Source organism: Atractosteus spatula, chromosome 11 (assembly GCF_055471065.1).
Source record: "Atractosteus spatula isolate fAtrSpa1 chromosome 11, fAtrSpa1.hap1, whole genome shotgun sequence".
Lineage (NCBI taxonomy): Eukaryota > Metazoa > Chordata > Actinopteri > Semionotiformes > Lepisosteidae > Atractosteus > Atractosteus spatula.
In genome coordinates, this window is record NC_142716.1 from 44,138,941 (window position 1) to 44,155,460 (window position 16,520).

At 42.9% G+C, this 16,520-nt stretch overlaps 2 protein-coding genes across 2 annotated transcripts; one reads left to right on the forward strand and one right to left on the reverse strand.

Annotated features, from left to right (window-relative positions):
• Positions 1 to 1,024: 1,024 nt before the first annotated feature.
• LOC148824130 (synaptogyrin-2-like) lies at positions 1,025 to 9,998 on the forward strand. Its single transcript, XM_088926824.1, has 4 exons — positions 1,025 to 1,260; positions 5,202 to 5,439; positions 5,880 to 6,016; positions 6,933 to 9,998. The coding sequence occupies exons 1-4, from the start codon at positions 1,162 to 1,164 to the stop codon at positions 7,128 to 7,130; spliced, it is 672 nt and encodes a 223-aa protein (XP_088782950.1). The 5' UTR covers positions 1,025 to 1,161; the 3' UTR covers positions 7,131 to 9,998.
• A 1,109-nt stretch (positions 9,999 to 11,107) lies between these two features.
• tk1 (thymidine kinase 1, soluble) lies at positions 11,108 to 16,287 on the reverse strand. The gene is made up of 7 exons (XM_088926825.1): positions 16,096 to 16,287; positions 15,681 to 15,712; positions 15,191 to 15,304; positions 14,694 to 14,787; positions 14,094 to 14,183; positions 13,374 to 13,493; positions 11,108 to 12,730 (listed from the first exon to the last, which is right to left on the reverse strand). The coding sequence occupies exons 1-7, from the start codon at positions 16,159 to 16,161 to the stop codon at positions 12,542 to 12,544; spliced, it is 705 nt and encodes a 234-aa protein (XP_088782951.1). The 5' UTR covers positions 16,162 to 16,287; the 3' UTR covers positions 11,108 to 12,541.
• Positions 16,288 to 16,520: the final 233 nt, after the last annotated feature.

Below are 16,520 nucleotides of genomic sequence, written 5' to 3' on the forward strand. Positions count from 1 at the left end.
AAAATCCCAGCGCTGATATTTTCGCTTATGGTGTCTTGAGTGTTAAATCAATATTCTATTTACAACAGCGAAAGCAGGTCTGGAGCCCTTCTGGTCATCTGCGGTCAGCAGCTCCCCGCGTGGTTCCTCGAGACAGTAATTAAAGCCCATTACAATAACAGGAAATAGGCGACCCCGTAATTAATTCACGGAATGAAAGCTTTCTTGCAGCCGTTTGAAGCATTGTGTTTTTATGCACTCTTCTGGATAATCAGCAGTAAAGTCCACGAGATTTATTCTGCACGACCTTAGCAGGCCTTGCATAATGTGTCCTTATTACAGCGGGATATATTTCAGCTACACCCAAACTTCTGCGCCAAGGGAATAAGTCCATTCAACAAATTTTAAACCAACTTCTTGAACTTTGTATTCATTGTAAGTCACTCTATATAATAGCGTCTACCAAAACAATAAGGATGGTTAATCGCATTACATATATATAAAATGTCTTTAATGTCACTTTCATTTACTTGTTTGACTTTAACGTGTGTTGCTGTGAGAGGTCAGAATATGAATCCGGTTCCACATCAAAGAGATTATGCCAGTAAGGGATCATCTACAAACATTTCATAAGTAAAGTGTAAACATTTCTTTCAAGTTGGGGCCTGTTTTGCAACTGAAGCGATGGCTTGGTTTTCCATTAAAAAAAAAGTTTAGCAAAAGAACTTCGATGAATTTAAAACCGCAAAATAAATTAAAATGTGTAATTAACGCCTCGCCATGTTTATTGCACACAACACCAATAAGTGTCAGCATTGTGGGGTTTTTTTTCAATTTGCGCACAGCTACTTTTATTCTAAATATTTATTTCAAATCAAGAGGAAATATCAACTTCATTTCAAAATCTCTTATTCTGCGCTATATAGTCTGGAAATTAAGGCAGGTGCTCTTCAAGTGCTTTTTATAAATCACTTTTTTTTGTGGAGCGGCACTTTGAAGACGATTCCTTAACTTAAGGGCGCTTGCGAGATTGCTGTGTCCTGACGTGGTCTTGTCACGCGTGATGGGAGTTTTCTTTCTCTTTCAGGAAACGACGGTGAAAGTTTTGCCTGTCAAGGAAGTCGGCACGCTTATTGCAGTTTTCAGGACGGTGACTTCTGGACACCTGGGCTGAAACGAAAAATGGAGACGGGTGCCTACGGGGCGGCCAAGGCCGGGGGTGCCTTTGACTTCCCGACTTTCCTGAAACAGCCGCAAACTATCATCCGCTTCTTAAGCTGGGTGAGTGTCCGGTAAAAACAAGAAATGTATGCATATTCTTTATGTCCCGATTCAGAAAATGTAACAACTTATGTACTGCGAAGTCCTGGCAGTGTGTTTTATGAGCTAACGCGTGAACCACCTGTTGTGCAGTTGTAGGATTTAAAAAAAAAAATTCCGTTTTCAGGGGGGCCGTTTTTTTTTAAAAAAAAATCGACAGGCTGGTTTTATTAAACTTTCCGGGTCCTAAATCATGCGTCTCGTCGCAGAAAGAGTGAAACAGCTGTTCCTTGCCTTTCTCTTTTACTTTAAATACTTTGAAATCAAAATAAACGATCGCCCTCGCCTGATAATGTAAGGCATTTTTTTTAAAAAAAAGAGGATCGTTTTAGTGTTGTCTGCGTTTCGCTTTGATTCGAGTTTCACATCCATTTACGTTGTATGGTATAAAACCAGGCGCACCATACGTCTGTGAAAATGGAGCTCCAGATTCATTTTCGCTGTGATCCACAGCCGTCTGATGTGTCCAAGTTCGTCTTGTTTTCAAAAATCAGACACCTGTTCAAAGCATACGCAGCACCAGTTAGCTAAGTGTTTATTTTATGTTACAACGCCAGTAGTGCGCCGGCTTCTAACTGCAAGTACATGAAATGCAAAAACTAATAGTCAATACGGAATCCTTTTATCGAGGTTTTGCTTTGTCAGATATTCCCTCTTTTAGTTTAAGACCTATGCTGCAAATATTTGTTTGCATTAGAGAATATTGAAATTGCCGAGTTTGTATCGTAGAAAACGAGCAGTTACACTACGTCAGGTTAAAAATGTAGCTCAACACACCCTTCTTGCAAATATTTGCTTTAATTCCACTGCGCAGACGCACTTTGTGGTAGATTAATGTATTACCCTGCAGGATGTTGTTTTAATTTGTTATAAACCAGTAGCTTGTATTGCGTGTTGCTTTTCCCGTGGTGTCGTTGATTGTACAGGGGTTAAACAGGGGTCTTTTCTGGTAACTTTGAAAATATGAGATTGTATCCAGATAATTTCAAAACGGTGGGCATAACGAAGGGTATTCGTTTCACGATTATAGTACAGAGCTTTACTTTTGCTGAAGAATCTTCTCTTCGCTACATTATGTGCGGTTACAGTTGGGACATGATCCCTCCGGGAAGAGACGGATTTGCCGGAGTTTTCCCAGGAAAGTTCTGAAGGGGGTTAGTGATCTAACGTCTGTGCAATCCTTCAGCTTTGACACGCTGGGCCAGATGAATGTGTGTGTGTCACAAGACTCGGCAGAGGACTTGCTGCTTATTGCTGCCAACGTAAAGGAAATGATTAGATACTTTTTTTAAAAAAAAATGTTGGAAATACCCTAGAATTCTAAAGCATACTAGCCTGTCGAACAAGGGGGTTTTATCTGAAATCATGGTCCAATTTATTTCCCATAAACTTCCCCTGCAGAAGCAAAACTGAAAAAGAATATTATGAGAAACTTCTCAAAACTGAGAAGTCCACTCTGTGGCTCATATTTAGAAAGAGATCTTGAATTCATCAGCTTTTTTTTGTCATAAGACATTTTTGATGTAGCCCTGTTAACAGCACCTGGGCAGGTAAAGATGGTATTTAAATTGGTACTAATCAGTTTCCTGTGGGACAGAAAACACTCTTCCGTAATCAACAATTACCACCCATGTTAGTGAAATATATACTGTACTGTATATTCATCATTTAAAATAATACATTTTCAAAGGTGTACACGGGAGGCAGAGGACTTTATCACAGAAATACATTTGCTGAAACAATTCTAAAACTTTCAGCGTCTTTCAACATACTGCCCATTTTCAGCCCCGTGCAAGGCGACTCATTTGACCACATGCGGCGTCTTTTCGTAAGGTGAGGACAGAGGGCTGTTTTTGTCAGTAAGGTTCTTGACTAATCCCTCGTTCTGCAACGGTCTCGTTATCGCTTAAGGTCCCGGGTTGTGTAAGGCTGCGAAGCCGAGACTAAGACAACAGCCCAGACTCGAAATCAGCCGTTCCGCTCTCAAAGAGCGAGAAAGAAAAACGTGGCTGTCGATTTTCAGCTGCTGGGTGTTCTTACCAAGTGTCCACCCTCCTAATTTACAATTGAACTCGGGTCTATGGAACAGGATGGCTGCAGAATACCGGGTTGACATTGACAAAATAACGTTTAATACACAGAAGAGGCCATTCTACCAGCACAGCAGACTCCAGCCTGCCTTGCTCGCAGTCCCGGTGGAAGAAGGGACGCGTGTTTCCTGGTGGAACAGTATGTGCCCCTCTGCCCGTGCTCTTTCAGGCCTGTGAAAACAGAAACAAGAGCAGAGAGCTGGGGAAATGCGATACGTGGGTCACCGCGCTGCCAGGATTGGTGACTTGCACATGATGCATGGTGTTAGGCCGCATAGATTTTTCACTCGGTGCATGTGATTCATGGTTCCGTTAGGCGTGCATTTTTTTTAAAAAATCTTCCCTAGAACAGGGCGAATAGCGTAATTGTCAGAAAATCCCCCTGGTGCTGTTTGTTCACTCGGGGGGTGGGCGGTGGTGGCAGCAAGGTGCCCATGTGATGCGTCGTGGCTCGGGCCCTGGGCTGCTGTGGTTGACACCTGATCGTGACGTTTGGTGCTGCTCAAATCCCCTCGAGGTGCCACAGGAGTGGAAAAGCTTAGGTCACGCGTGGGTTTTATTGGGGCCGTGGTCTGTAGTTTTTATGTCTTGCCACACGAGTCGCACCAGTAAAGATGAAGCGGGGGAAAAATTCTTCATACCTAATCGAGTATTGTTAATAAATGGAAACCTTGCTGTCGTTAACACTCCTGTCCACGCGGTACATCAGTGTGATTTGATTTGCTGTGGTCTTTTTTTTTTAAGGTCTTTAAAGGATTAAACAGCGAGGTGCTTTCCAGTAAAGGCAAGGTTGTTCAGATAAAACATGAACTGTTTTATCTACACCCTAGAATTTCTCATATTTAACTCGGTAAAGGACCAAGAGAAATCCGTTCAGAATTTAACATAATTTTTTTAATGTATGTTGTGATTTTAATGTCCAAAGTGCCGTGGTCATGAAGTGGTTACCGAACCTGTCTGGTAAGTTTATAGCAGTCTGTGGCACTCCAGCATTGTGCTGCACGGAAAGCACCCCACAGTATTTTACTAATGCTGCATTGTAAGATCAGCGGGACGCCCTGCTGCTACTGTTGGATTCAATGGCTGCTCTAAAGGGGAGCTGCAGTTCCAGTTTCTCAGGCCGGTTGTTAAATCTCGGTAACAAAATAAATCAGTTGACGGTAACGCAAGATTTTTAAAAATCCCAAAGTTCTCAATTGTGCGCTCAATTCGGAAAGTACTGTGTGGTCGCCATGTTGTGGCAAACCGCCGGTCCCGCCACGGGCGAGAGGGAGAGTCATTGAGAGTCGTAATGTGAGGCGGCCCTTCCTGCTCACTAGTCACTGTAATAACTAACGTGATGGACGAGCGAATAAGTACAGGTTGGGCAGCAGACGTTTCACCGCAGAAATATATTCTCTGTCCGTAGAGGGCTGGGGGGAAAACCTGCTCTTTCTTTCTTGTTCCAACGTGATTTGCGTGCAGCGTTAACAAATAAGTAGTATTTCAAAATCCCAAAGTTGAGAGCAATATTTCTGTTGGATTAAAAGAGATGGATGCACAAGCCTGCTTGTCTACAATGTAATAGAGCTGCTTCACCTCACCAGAGGCTGTGTTGTCTCGTTCTGAATCGCAGAACATGGCGCCGAGCATGCTTGGAAATTTAGTCTATTTTGTGATGTAAATTGGACATTTTACACGTTACTGTGCGCATTTCACTTCTTGGTGTGGTTTGAAACGCACTTGTCAATGCCAACTCATTCCCACCCCCGGGATATAAAAAGAGCGCTGCAGTTCTCCTTCAACAGCGAGTGCCGTCTCTGCTTCGTCCAGGTCTTCGCCATCGTGGTCTTCGCGTCCATCACCGGAGAGGGCTACGTGAACACGGCACATGACAAGGAGACGTCCTGCATGTTCAACGAAAATGACAGCGCCTGCCACTACGGCGTGGGCGTGGGCGTGCTGGCCTTCCTGGGCTGCGTGGCCTTCTTCATCCTGGACGCCTACTTCCCCCAGATCAGCAACGCCAACGACAGGAAGTACATCGTCATGGCGGACCTGGCCTTCTCAGGTAGGGGCCCAGGCCGCGCGGAAGGCAGGAATGAGTGACGGGGGCACAACGAGGGCTGTTGAAAAGGCAAGGCTGGCGGTTGGCCTGGGCCGTGACTGCTGGGTCAGGGTGTGTGGCTTTGAGTGGGACGTGGCGAGGGGTAAATTTGAAGAAACCTGAAGAGAGGAGCAAGTGTGGGTTGCGGCGTGAGAGGTATTGACCCAGGCTGGGGCGGGGGTGGCCTGATCTCGGTTCTGATCTCTTTGAAGAGGCCCCCCTGACAAGTTGGGAGAATTTGCTGTCGGGGCGAGGAGAAGACGGTTTAACTAATCGACGTGAAAACCTGGGGGCGCTCCTGCCCTCCACGGACCATGATTGGACACTCTGTCCGTAGAGGGCTGGGGGGAAAACCTGCTCTTTCTTTCTGCGCCTGTCTCATTCTGTGTTTTTCCTTCTCTCAGGGGTCTGGACACTCCTGTGGTTTGTGGGCTTCTGCTTCCTGACCAATCAGTGGTCTCAAACCACGGAGAAGGAGCACTTGGTAGGGGACGCTGCCCGAGCAAGCATCACCTTCAGCTTCTTCTCCATCTTCACCTGGGTACGTACCCTGCTCTTACCAGGCCTTCCAGCTTCCCTGTAGGCGAAGAGAGAATGGGGCACTGCATAAAAAAACATCCCACAATTATGATACAGCAACTCGCTTGCATGCAGCAGGGAGAAGTAAAGGGCAGGTTTCTGTTCATCCCACAATTTGTTTTCTTTTTAAGTATTTTATTAATTCTGTACCTGATTTGGAATCAGCATTTTTTTAAGACAAAAAAATCCTCAGCTCTCTCGCTCATCGGGAGAGAATGAGAACGCTCCAGCATGCTGCCCCAGCGAGAGCACCTGCTGTAGCCACTGGTCACTCGGTGTGCTACAGGTTCCACAGTGACGTCATCACGAGCCTGCAGACTCCTGGGAAGCCACAGGGATTGCTGTTCAGGAGGAGAGTCGAGAGTACCCTGAATGACTAACCCCACCCCGGCTCCAGCGGGTCCTGGCCAGCTGAATGCCACCTGTTTGGGGAATCGCGGTCTCGGAATCGGAAGCACGAGATCACGCGGGCTTGTGCCAGGGGCCAGCTAGTCAAGTGACCCGGGTCTGAACTCAAATCGGAGTTTAATTTAAATGTCAAAACATTCAGAGTAAAAAGAACGCATTGCTTACAGTTTGATTCAGCAGCATCGGATTTCATTTAGCAGTTGAGCACCCGAAGGAAAATCAAGAAGTCATGGCATGCACGTGTTCGATAAGGTGAAAAGCAGCAGAGGAAGAGGGACAGTGGGGTACAGACGAGCCCAGGTTTACTCTAGACACCAGGGACACAGTGTAAAGAGGTTATTTGGGATCTTTTTCATTCCCAGCCTATTGAACTCTTCTGTCTTTATCAGAATTATTTTTCAGCATTTTAGGATTGTTGTTTTAATACATGCAAAATGTTATAAATTGATTTTTGTTTCCACCCGAAACAGGGGCTCCTGTCCTATTTAGCACTGAAGAGGTACCGGCAAGGAGTGGATGATTTTAGTCAAAACTACACAGACCCAAGCAGCGACCACACTACTCCGTACCCACCCTACCCCACTGCCAGCGACAGTTACCAGCAGTCCCCCTTCGACTCCAACCCCCAGCCAGCGGCAGAGGGTGCTTATCAGCCTCCTGTCTACTGAGGGTCATCGTGACATACTGCAAGATGAAAAGAAAGAAGGAGGTTTTAAAGCAGACGATACTAGCTCTGCTATAAAGACTGGTCCTAGTGCTCCAACTCTTGAAATTTGTTTTGCAAAGGCATCGATTCAAAATTTCATTCATGGGTAATTTGGTTATACGTGGTATGTATGTGTATATATATATAAAACATGGCTGTAAATGGGTGACAGTGGACACGTATCCAGAAGATATGTGTATAGAACTCTTTACATTTTAAAATACTTTATGATACAAAATAATATAACACTGTGACTACTGCCTAAATGCCCCGAAAATATCAAATATCAAATGAATACAAGAAGAAAATGTTTTGGGACTTTTCTTCTGAACCTTAATTTTGGATTCAGATTGGATTCCAGATGCAGGAGAGATGAAAACGAGTAATTCAGAAAGAACAGCCATAGACAAAGCTGATCCATTTTGAATTGTAGGTGTCCACTCTAAATAGGTATACTGCTAAGGAAAATGTGTACGGTTAAGCATAGTCTTTATGGCAGCGAGTTAGGTATGCAAATGACATACAGAGGCCTTCGGCATTACTTCAAGGTGTCAGTGTTATTTGTATTGCAAATTGACAATGAAACACTGTGGTTCTGTTGTAGAGGACTAATATTGAATCCCAATTTGTTTTAATATCTGTACTTAACCACTGACACAAACTGTCAGTTCACGCTTATCAGCAGTGTCACACCTTACTAGAAGAGAGATCTTGAACACAGAGCAGTGGTTGGGAACAACATGGCCGGAGTAGAAACTGGTGAGCGGTCTGGCTTTTTTTCCCTAGGATGAACTCGGTAACCTTGATGTGCTGTTGTCTTGCATGCACTACAGACAGGTGCCCGGACAGATGGCTTTTTAGTCCTGAAGTCCCACCCCCTCCTGCCTAATTTAGTTTCTCTTGATGAGTGCCAATTTACTTGTGTTAGGGCATGCAATAATTTTGCATTTTACTCCACTCCTTGAGGGAGAGCCACAGCAACTGAGTTTTCAGCAGAATCTCTGGTCCCCTTGTAAAATCATTCCTGTGTACAGTACTACTAAAATGCAGGATAATATTTCTGGTTTGGCTTCGTAATGAATGTTCCTTTGAAATTGAACCGATTCAGCGGGAATTCCCCAGGATGTGCTGCTTATATAACTGCAGGTGCAGCTTGTTGGGTTACACTTCCTAAATTTACTTCTCGAGTAGGAGGTAACTATAATTACCTACAACAGTATGAAGGTCTGAAACCGTTAAAAGGCACTGTATACCAAATACATGTCCCATTATAGAGGTGATTCATGTACTGTATGTCTGGTTACTGTTTCTAGCTATACAGATTCAATCCTCATTTACGTTGAAGGCTCTTGGTTTCCCCCATATTTCACCTGAAAGTGTGCTGATCACTCTACACCCGTGTGCCAAATTAGCTGATCTGCCTCCGAGAACATGACAGCCGTAGAAACTTAACAAATAAGCATGAAGTACCTGTGAAAATCCTGTGCCTAAAGTTCCTAGATGTTTCACGATCATGAAAAAGAGCTCTATTCTTTGCCATGTTATAAAGGCTACTGTACTAGAGTGAAAGATTGGTACAGTTTGAGGTATAAATAGATCTCTATACATCTGAATAACCCATTTTTTTCAATATGTTATGCACTTTCTTAAAAAGCACTATTGAAGGATTTGTGAAGCTTAGATATGTGTGGTCTTGATTCAGCTGATTTTATACATTGGCAGTATACAGCAAAGAAATGGATCTTGCATTGAAGTTTCAGGTTATTGATCCTGGTAGGCTGGTTCCTTTGGCAATTCCAGAATCACCCCAGCTTACGCTATGCAAAGTCCTCTAATGAGTGCAAGGGGCCAGTCCTTATTTGGGGCTTGTAATGCACACCAGATCTAAACACATTAAGTGCCTGGGTGCTGTGGGTCTGAGAAACGATGGAGAACTGGTGGCATAATAATGTGGTGATCAAAGATGAATCTTCTACATGCTGGATTGCAGCATATTATAACACATTACCATGCTTCACACCAAAGCACAAACCATCATGGTCATTTAATTTTGTTTGCTGTGAGTGTAACACATTTTACTCCCAAGAGCCGAATGGTAAAAATCTGTTACGGTGAAGAGGCTTATACTGCTACTGCAAAGTGTAAGAGTACAACACTACACTGGAGTCAGAGTTACTCTTTATCCCTCTTGAAATCAGAATTTTACAGATAGATTTTGGACATTTGAGGCCACAAAGTTCACAGACCCAGCTGTGCCTTATTCACCACCAGGCAGTGTCTTTTTTTTTTAAATGCCACTGAATATTATCTTCATGCACTGGATAAAATGTGCCTTATTGATTTTTTTTGGTTATTATCTTTGTTCATATATAATGTATTTTATTTTTAAATATTGTTAAATGATAATAGCAGTGAGCTTCCAATGTAAAATACCTTTAACATTGACGTGGTTCTGATTTTGATACCGTTTGTTGTGTGTGTATATATATGCAAAGAACTCCTTAAGCAGTTTTTTTTATATATATGAGGCTTTCTGTTTTATGAAATTGTTACAAGAGCTGACAGGGCTTATGCAGTTTCTGCAGCATGCTACAGAACAGGTTGAACAAACAGTAGTTTGAATTTCCTCATTTACAGCGTGGTATATTTAATCAAATCTTTTTTTTATGTAAGACCTTGTTCCTCTGTGCCATCTTGCTCACCGAACAGCAAAAATGTGTTATAGCCAGTTTGCTTTTTAGCCATTATAAATGCATACCAAAACTGTTGAATACTCCCAGTTGCAGCTGTTTTTTTTTTGCTCTGTGATTAAAAGGACTTTATTCCTTCAGAACAGTTTGCCTTTAGTTTGCATATTCATAATCAATTTGGGTTTCCAGTGTTGAGGCAAGAAATAAGAATTTTGCCAAGGTACAAAGTCTAGCATGGAGTAAATGTACCGTTATCAGTAAATTTATTACAAACGTTAAAAAAGCTAGAAGATAATGTGAAAGGTCTTTCAAGGAGACTGCTGTATTAAAACATTAAATAGGTTTTGTTCCAAGCAGACCACAGGAGTGATGATACTCTGTACATGCTCTTCCTCGGTATATTTATGCCACACGCTCACTGCTTCATGAGAGATGAAGCTTAAGAATATCTGTCTGAAGAAGCTTTAAATTGCAATGGTGGGGGTTTACAGAAGCACATCTAATTCTTGACATAATGTCACCAAAACAATAAGTTAATTACTGACAAGCTGAGGTTCTGAGGTCCTGTTTCATTTGTTGAAAACCCATTGCTCCAGGTTACAAGGACATTGAGTTCACTAGGGTAGATTTGACTGTTCTACAAAGAACCCAACAGCTCAGGCTGTTCTTCATGCCTTCCTGTTTCAATAACGCTTGGTACTTGACCAGGTACTACATGGCCTCAGCAAGATGCTGTATGGGAATACAGCACCACAGGGTGGCGATATTCCACTTTTGACATTTCCTTCCACTCATTATCACTGTCTTAGCAGTGCCCTCTGCTTTTTAAACCAAATGGGGAAAAAAATTAAACACTAGACATACCCATAAATAGTTCTCACTCAGGCAATGGGAACAGATTGCAGCTAAGTGGATCTTAACCTGGTGTTGGGGCACAGAACAGGGATGACAACCTGCAAATTGGGCAGAAAGTCAGCACCATTGCTCAGCACACATAAGGTTTGAAGTTTTCAAAACCCGGCTGGTGTTAATTCCCTCTCTTTTCATCCCAAACCGTTTACATGTGCCTGGTGCACACCTCATCTTGTTCCATTTTAGATTTTACATTTCTTTGCCAGGCCAAGAAAAAAAGCCCCCAGGTGTTTGTTCCGGATGGTAACTGTAGTTATCGTTTCGTTGCCTGGTAGCTCTTTTAAGTGCTTTACTTGACTGTTAACATGAGGAAGTGAAAAGAGCTGAAAATGGTGCACGAGAGTGAGGTATCTTTTAATGCAATGATAAAAGCTTTCTCCATCGTACTAGAAATGATACTTGAAGTAATGGCAAACAGGACTTAATGTAGTATAAAGGATGAAAATCTAAATTATGACTTAAGCCACATGAACAATACCACTCCCCATTAAAGAACATCTTCATAAATCAAAGTTTAATTAAAATGCTTTTCAGCACATTTAATACAAAAAACACCACCTTACTTTGAAATACTCAACTTAAATATGAAAATCTCTGAAGTGGGACTTTGGCAGTGAGTTTATGGTACAATAGCTGGCATTGTAAATAAGTCTCCTTTTTAGAGATCTGGCAGAGGTTAAAATACAGTACATCTTACAGTCATTCTCCACCCAGCACCATGGAACACCACAGACACACATGTACAAAATGAAAAGAATCACAATCTCTGGTTACCTAAACATCCAAGCCCTAAACTTTTGGTTTTGTCTTTTAAGATAAAAATATACATTTTATTTTTGAAAGCATTTTTGCCCAGAGGTTAATCTTTAACTGTACAGTATTTGTAAAGAAATGTACTTCAGGGTGAAAAGTGTTGGTTGATGTTCACAATAGGCACCATTAATGCTTGAACCAACTTAAAACATATCTAAACCACATTTTTCCTAATCATTAGAAACTTTAAGATACTGAAAAATGCCTGTTTTGAAGATATTAACATGCATATTGCTTTGAAGAAATCCACACAGCACATCACTCCGTCCACTACACAGTCAAAATCATTTTAATACATTCCATACCCATGCATTAAGCCCTTGAGACGTAGTAGGGCCAATGTCAGAATGTGATTTTTTTGCTTTTTAAGATCGGATTCTCCAAATGAAGCATGGTTTGCAGAGGATAATCACAAAACCCTTGTCTGTTTTATGAGTTGCTTAAGATCTGCGTTTCTAGGTGCTGTAAAGCTCAATGACAAGAAAACTCAATCTGTTTAGCACTGCATTGGGATTCTATTATTTGACAATGCATGACAATGTGTAATATATGACCTACAGTAAGTGTAGTTCTCTACACTTACAGATGCACAAAAGAAAATACGCAACAAACAGCTGTGCCTCCTACAGAAGGGAATATTAAGCAATTTACTTAAAATAGAAAGCCTAACAATTGTTTAGCCTTCTCCCAGGTTATAAACAGAAAACAGAATGGGTTTGTGCTTTTGTTTCTATTCTCTTTACAATGTAGACCTTGTTCTCAGTGTTATACACCGATTCTGCACACAGTACTTTTCCTGGCTATGCCTGTAACACCCAGCATTTCGGTTGTAGTTTTCGGTTTTTGAAACCTTCATGTCCTTGTAACAAAAAGTCTTACAATAGAACTGCCACTTTCAGTGTACACAGTCCGTTCCTCAGTGGCTCTTACAGAGCATGTCCTTCGGGCAGGACTCCTGCTAGACCTGCAGTGTCGCAAACAGCTTCCGGGGCACCTTGGTGTCCAGGTGCTTCGCAGGCAGGGCGTGAGGGGGTGTCTCTTCTCTCGTCAGCTGCGGCAAACAGTTCTCCTTCCCCTCCGCCCGCAGGCCTCTGTAGCAGGCTCTGCACACGGCGTGGTATTTATCTGCCCCACCGATCACCTCCACCTGCCCACGGCACAAAGAACAGAAAGTTAAAACGGATGAGGGAACGTGTAGGACGACTACAGCCAAAATTCTACTACCCTAAAGGACGCAAAGGCAAACCAGAATTCAGTTACGTACAGTTAACCTGGTAATCAATTGAATGTGAAATGGCCGCGTCTTCCATTTTCTTACCATGCAAATCTTGCAAGACTCAAGCAGGTGTATAGTATGTGAGAGACCAAAAAGAAGAGTATGCCAGTATGGGAGCCGATGCTGCCTTCACGGACAGGATCTCTATAATATCACGAGGACACCCGAGGCCTAGATGTCACGGTACAACTGACTGAACACCGCCCGGCGTCTCACTATTCCGACAACCCCTTGGGCACCTGTATGTTTTCAGTGATGTCGGAGAGAGACGCACTGCTTATCAAAGCAGCACTAAGTCCCGTTATAAGGCAGCAAATCACACCTACATGAAGGCACACGGAAGGATAGGTCTCCTTCTCGACTAAGCAGGCTCGGGAGCTGGTGCCAGAGGGCCAACCGTTTAGCAATCCCAAATTGAGTGGGGGTATATATGCTCTAAAACAAAAGATTCAACAAGCATGTCCTGTGCGTGCCATGTGCAAGTACAGCCTTGAGGTTCTGAAGATGCCCTCACCTCTTTCTCGGCCCCAAGCCTCTTGGTGTAGGCGGCCTCTCTGAAGCACTCCATGCACACAGCGTTCAGCTTCACGACGCTCTCAGCCAGGGGCACCAGGTTCAAGATGTTGCCGAACGCCTGTAGCCACAGCGTTGAGACGCCACGTCAGGAGCAGTATTACACTATAAGCAACAGTCAGTTGCTCTTCCCTTATCAGCCGTTTCATTTACAATCTCTCTTGTTGCAAAGAGACCTTCCCATTTCAGTAAATTCCTACTAAAATCCAAGCAGAATTTAGGAATGTCTGTCTTTTTCACATTCAACTCAGCTAGGTCTGGATATCCAGACAGCAGTATGTGAATAAATCACCCTGCAGCACTCCGGATCAAGGAGTCGCTATCATCCTGATTAATGAGATCTTCGAAAGATGGTAAATTTCTTGACATGGTAGAAAATATCTAATAAAAGTGCAAACAGTGGTCCTGCATAATGAATCCGTTCATTGTCCACAGTTGCTTCTTCCCATAGAAGGTCACCAGTGAGCAAATGATCCAGTCTAACCCAGGCACAAGATAAGATACACCCAGGATAGGATATCAGCCTATCAACGGCTCCTACTTAAACCAAGTTACACAACAGCTTACTTAGTTGTATATTAAAACCCTTGAACACGGACATCTGCACGGACATTTGTCCTGGAATGAATTTTAATCAAAATCTGCTGCAGGCTGGAAATACCTTTCTCTGGAAAGTGCCATCCAGCGCTGCTACAATGATGGTCTTGCCCATGTTGGCCATTTCCTCACAGAACTCCACCGTGTCTGGAAACTGGGGGGAAAACACAGGATACCCCAGCGCAGAATTAAAATCAGAGAAAATAGCACGGCCCCACCATGCACAAAATGTCTCGCACCCAGTAAAACAGACTCAAGCCTGAACAGTACATCAAGCGTGGTTCAAATACACTCAGTACGAGAACCAAGATTCTCTCATCCCTACAACAGGTCAGTTAGAAGCCTTCCTGGTCAAGAGTGAGCTGCCAAAAACCCAATCTAAGCAAAATCCTTTTTAAATCACACATTTTAGGGGCAGCACCACGCACGCACAATCCTGACCAGATCACTCCAGCTTCCAGAAATCAAATCTCAGCCGTGCCCAGTTCCTCCTGGCACTGCTAACAGATTGGAAAAACCTAACTTCCTAGTACAAAGATGCCCAAAGTGCACCAAATAAAGATGAGCACCAAAGCCTCCCCCAGGAAAAAAAACAGGGGTGGGGTTTCCCCAGAGTTCAGAGGCCTCAGATGAAGATGGAGCCCACAAGGCCATGCACACTTACAAACTGGCCCTCGTCGATGCCAATGACAGCGCAGTCCAGAGCCTGCTGGTAGATGTCTCTGAGCTGACTGGCCGGCACAGCCTCCATCGTCCTTCTGCAGAGGGAGAAAGCAGGTTTTAAAGAGGATGGGTTCCCCGTTTCCATAGCAACACATTTCCCAGCTCGGAGGCACCAGCAGCCCCCCCCCATCTGCACTACAGGTATTCAGTCTGCCTGCCTGGATTACAGGCTTAATGCCTCTTAAGCTTCAAGGATGCTGCAAAAATGTATCTTATAACACTCAGGTACACGTACTGTACCAGCCGACAGGGAGATGTTTCCATATAAAAGGCAAGGCAATGTTAATACTAGCCGTTTTATTTAGCCTCCCCCTGCCCAATTCATACCGTCAGGTCTCAGAAAGCTAAAAAATTGTACCACCGCCAGTCTGTGATGGTAAAGTGGTAAAATTACGGAGACATTTCAAAGACACTGGAAATTCAAGCTTTTATTTTTACCTATCATGTGTTGCAACCCCGGAGTCGGAGTAGCGGTTGTCTTTTGAGTATTTGACCAGCAGACATTTGTACTGGGCAATCTGGAAACGGCGGACTCTCCTCATCAACTCGGTGCTGGTAACGAAATGACGACATTAAATTAAGTTTAAAACAATAATCCAGTACAATAATGAAGTATACAGTACACTTAAGTAATTATAACGCCTACCGGAAGAACTGTTCCACCATTGCTGCGATTTATTACTTAACATGTCTGACATTGAACAGTTTCAATAATTATGGTTAAAAGGAATACGAGTGACTAACAAAATACTGCCTACAAATCATAAAACACATACATAAAAATACTTATGTATTTTATGTAAAATACATAAAACTTTGCAAAAAAAACATTACGATTTGTTTTTACTACTAGCAATTTTGGCGCCAATAGAACAAAATGAAACAAAGAAAGGGTATTGTAGTTTTCTATTAAAACATAAAAGATTACCTTTTTCCTGAAAACATAGGCCCGAAAATAACCTACAATCAATCCAACAAAATAAACAAAGGTTAGGAACGGTAAACTGGCAGTTTAGTGATCACCAAAGCAGCGTTTTAAATACGTTAAATCAGTCTACAACAAAAGCACAAAATAAATGCAAAAACACTTGGCAACAGATCTCTTTCTCTCTCTATATATATATACAGACACATTTTTAAAAGGAATGTACAAAATTCACAAAACTAATTTACATAACGAAAAAATATATCACAGATGGTTTAACTAGAATCAATTGTTCGGTCCCATTACGTTTCATAGGACACGCACGGGTTATTTTACGGCTTAAATAGAGAAGGATTTCCTTATAGTGCCAGGGAAGAAAAAAAAAAGACTTAAAACCGAATGCTTGATTGTGTTTTACCTGGATTTGTCCCCTCATTCTCCTGGGAGAATTGGGCAAAACTCCGGGAAGGTTCAAGCACTCCATTGTTGTACGACGAAAAGAAAGAAAGAAAGATACAGTACAACGAAAATAAAAAAAAAGATAATTATAGTGCAATATAAAATAAGCTAAAACACAGCCACTCCGGCCTCCAAGAAATGCACCCGGTTGAGTACAAAGCGGACTGTTCTCCCGCCTGATGTTTAAATAAGGAGACTGACGCCTGACCACACCGCCCCCGACATGGTGACTGCAGCTCGTCGAGGCCAATCAGGGAGACGGGCCTGACTTCTCTCTTCCCTGTTGGGCAGGTCGGAAAACGTACAGCTTCGTATTCTGGCGGGATAAGGTTTCTGGTTTTGACCCCCCTCCCCTTTAAAAAAAAATAAAATAAACTTTTGTAC

Bases quoted from the DNA above. Each gene is read 5' to 3' on its own strand.
- LOC148824130 (XM_088926824.1), top strand. From the start codon at position 1,162: ATGGAGACGGGTGCCTACGGGGCGGCCAAGGCCGGGGGTGCCTTTGAC. The intron at 5,440-5,879 runs GTAGGGGCCCAG...TCCTTCTCTCAG, and splicing joins GGCGGACCTGGCCTTCTCAG to GGGTCTGGACACTCCTGTGG. The intron at 6,017-6,932 runs GTACGTACCCTG...CACCCGAAACAG, and splicing joins TCTTCTCCATCTTCACCTGG to GGGCTCCTGTCCTATTTAGC.
- tk1 (XM_088926825.1), bottom strand. From the start codon at position 16,161: ATGGAGTGCTTGAACCTTCCCGGAGTTTTGCCCAATTCTCCCAGGAGA. The intron at 14,788-15,190 runs GTAAAAATAAAA...CTCCCTCTGCAG, and splicing joins GGGGTTGCAACACATGATAG to AAGGACGATGGAGGCTGTGC. The intron at 12,731-13,373 runs GTGAGGGCATCT...TGCCGTGGGCAG, and splicing joins GGCTTGGGGCCGAGAAAGAG to GTGGAGGTGATCGGTGGGGC.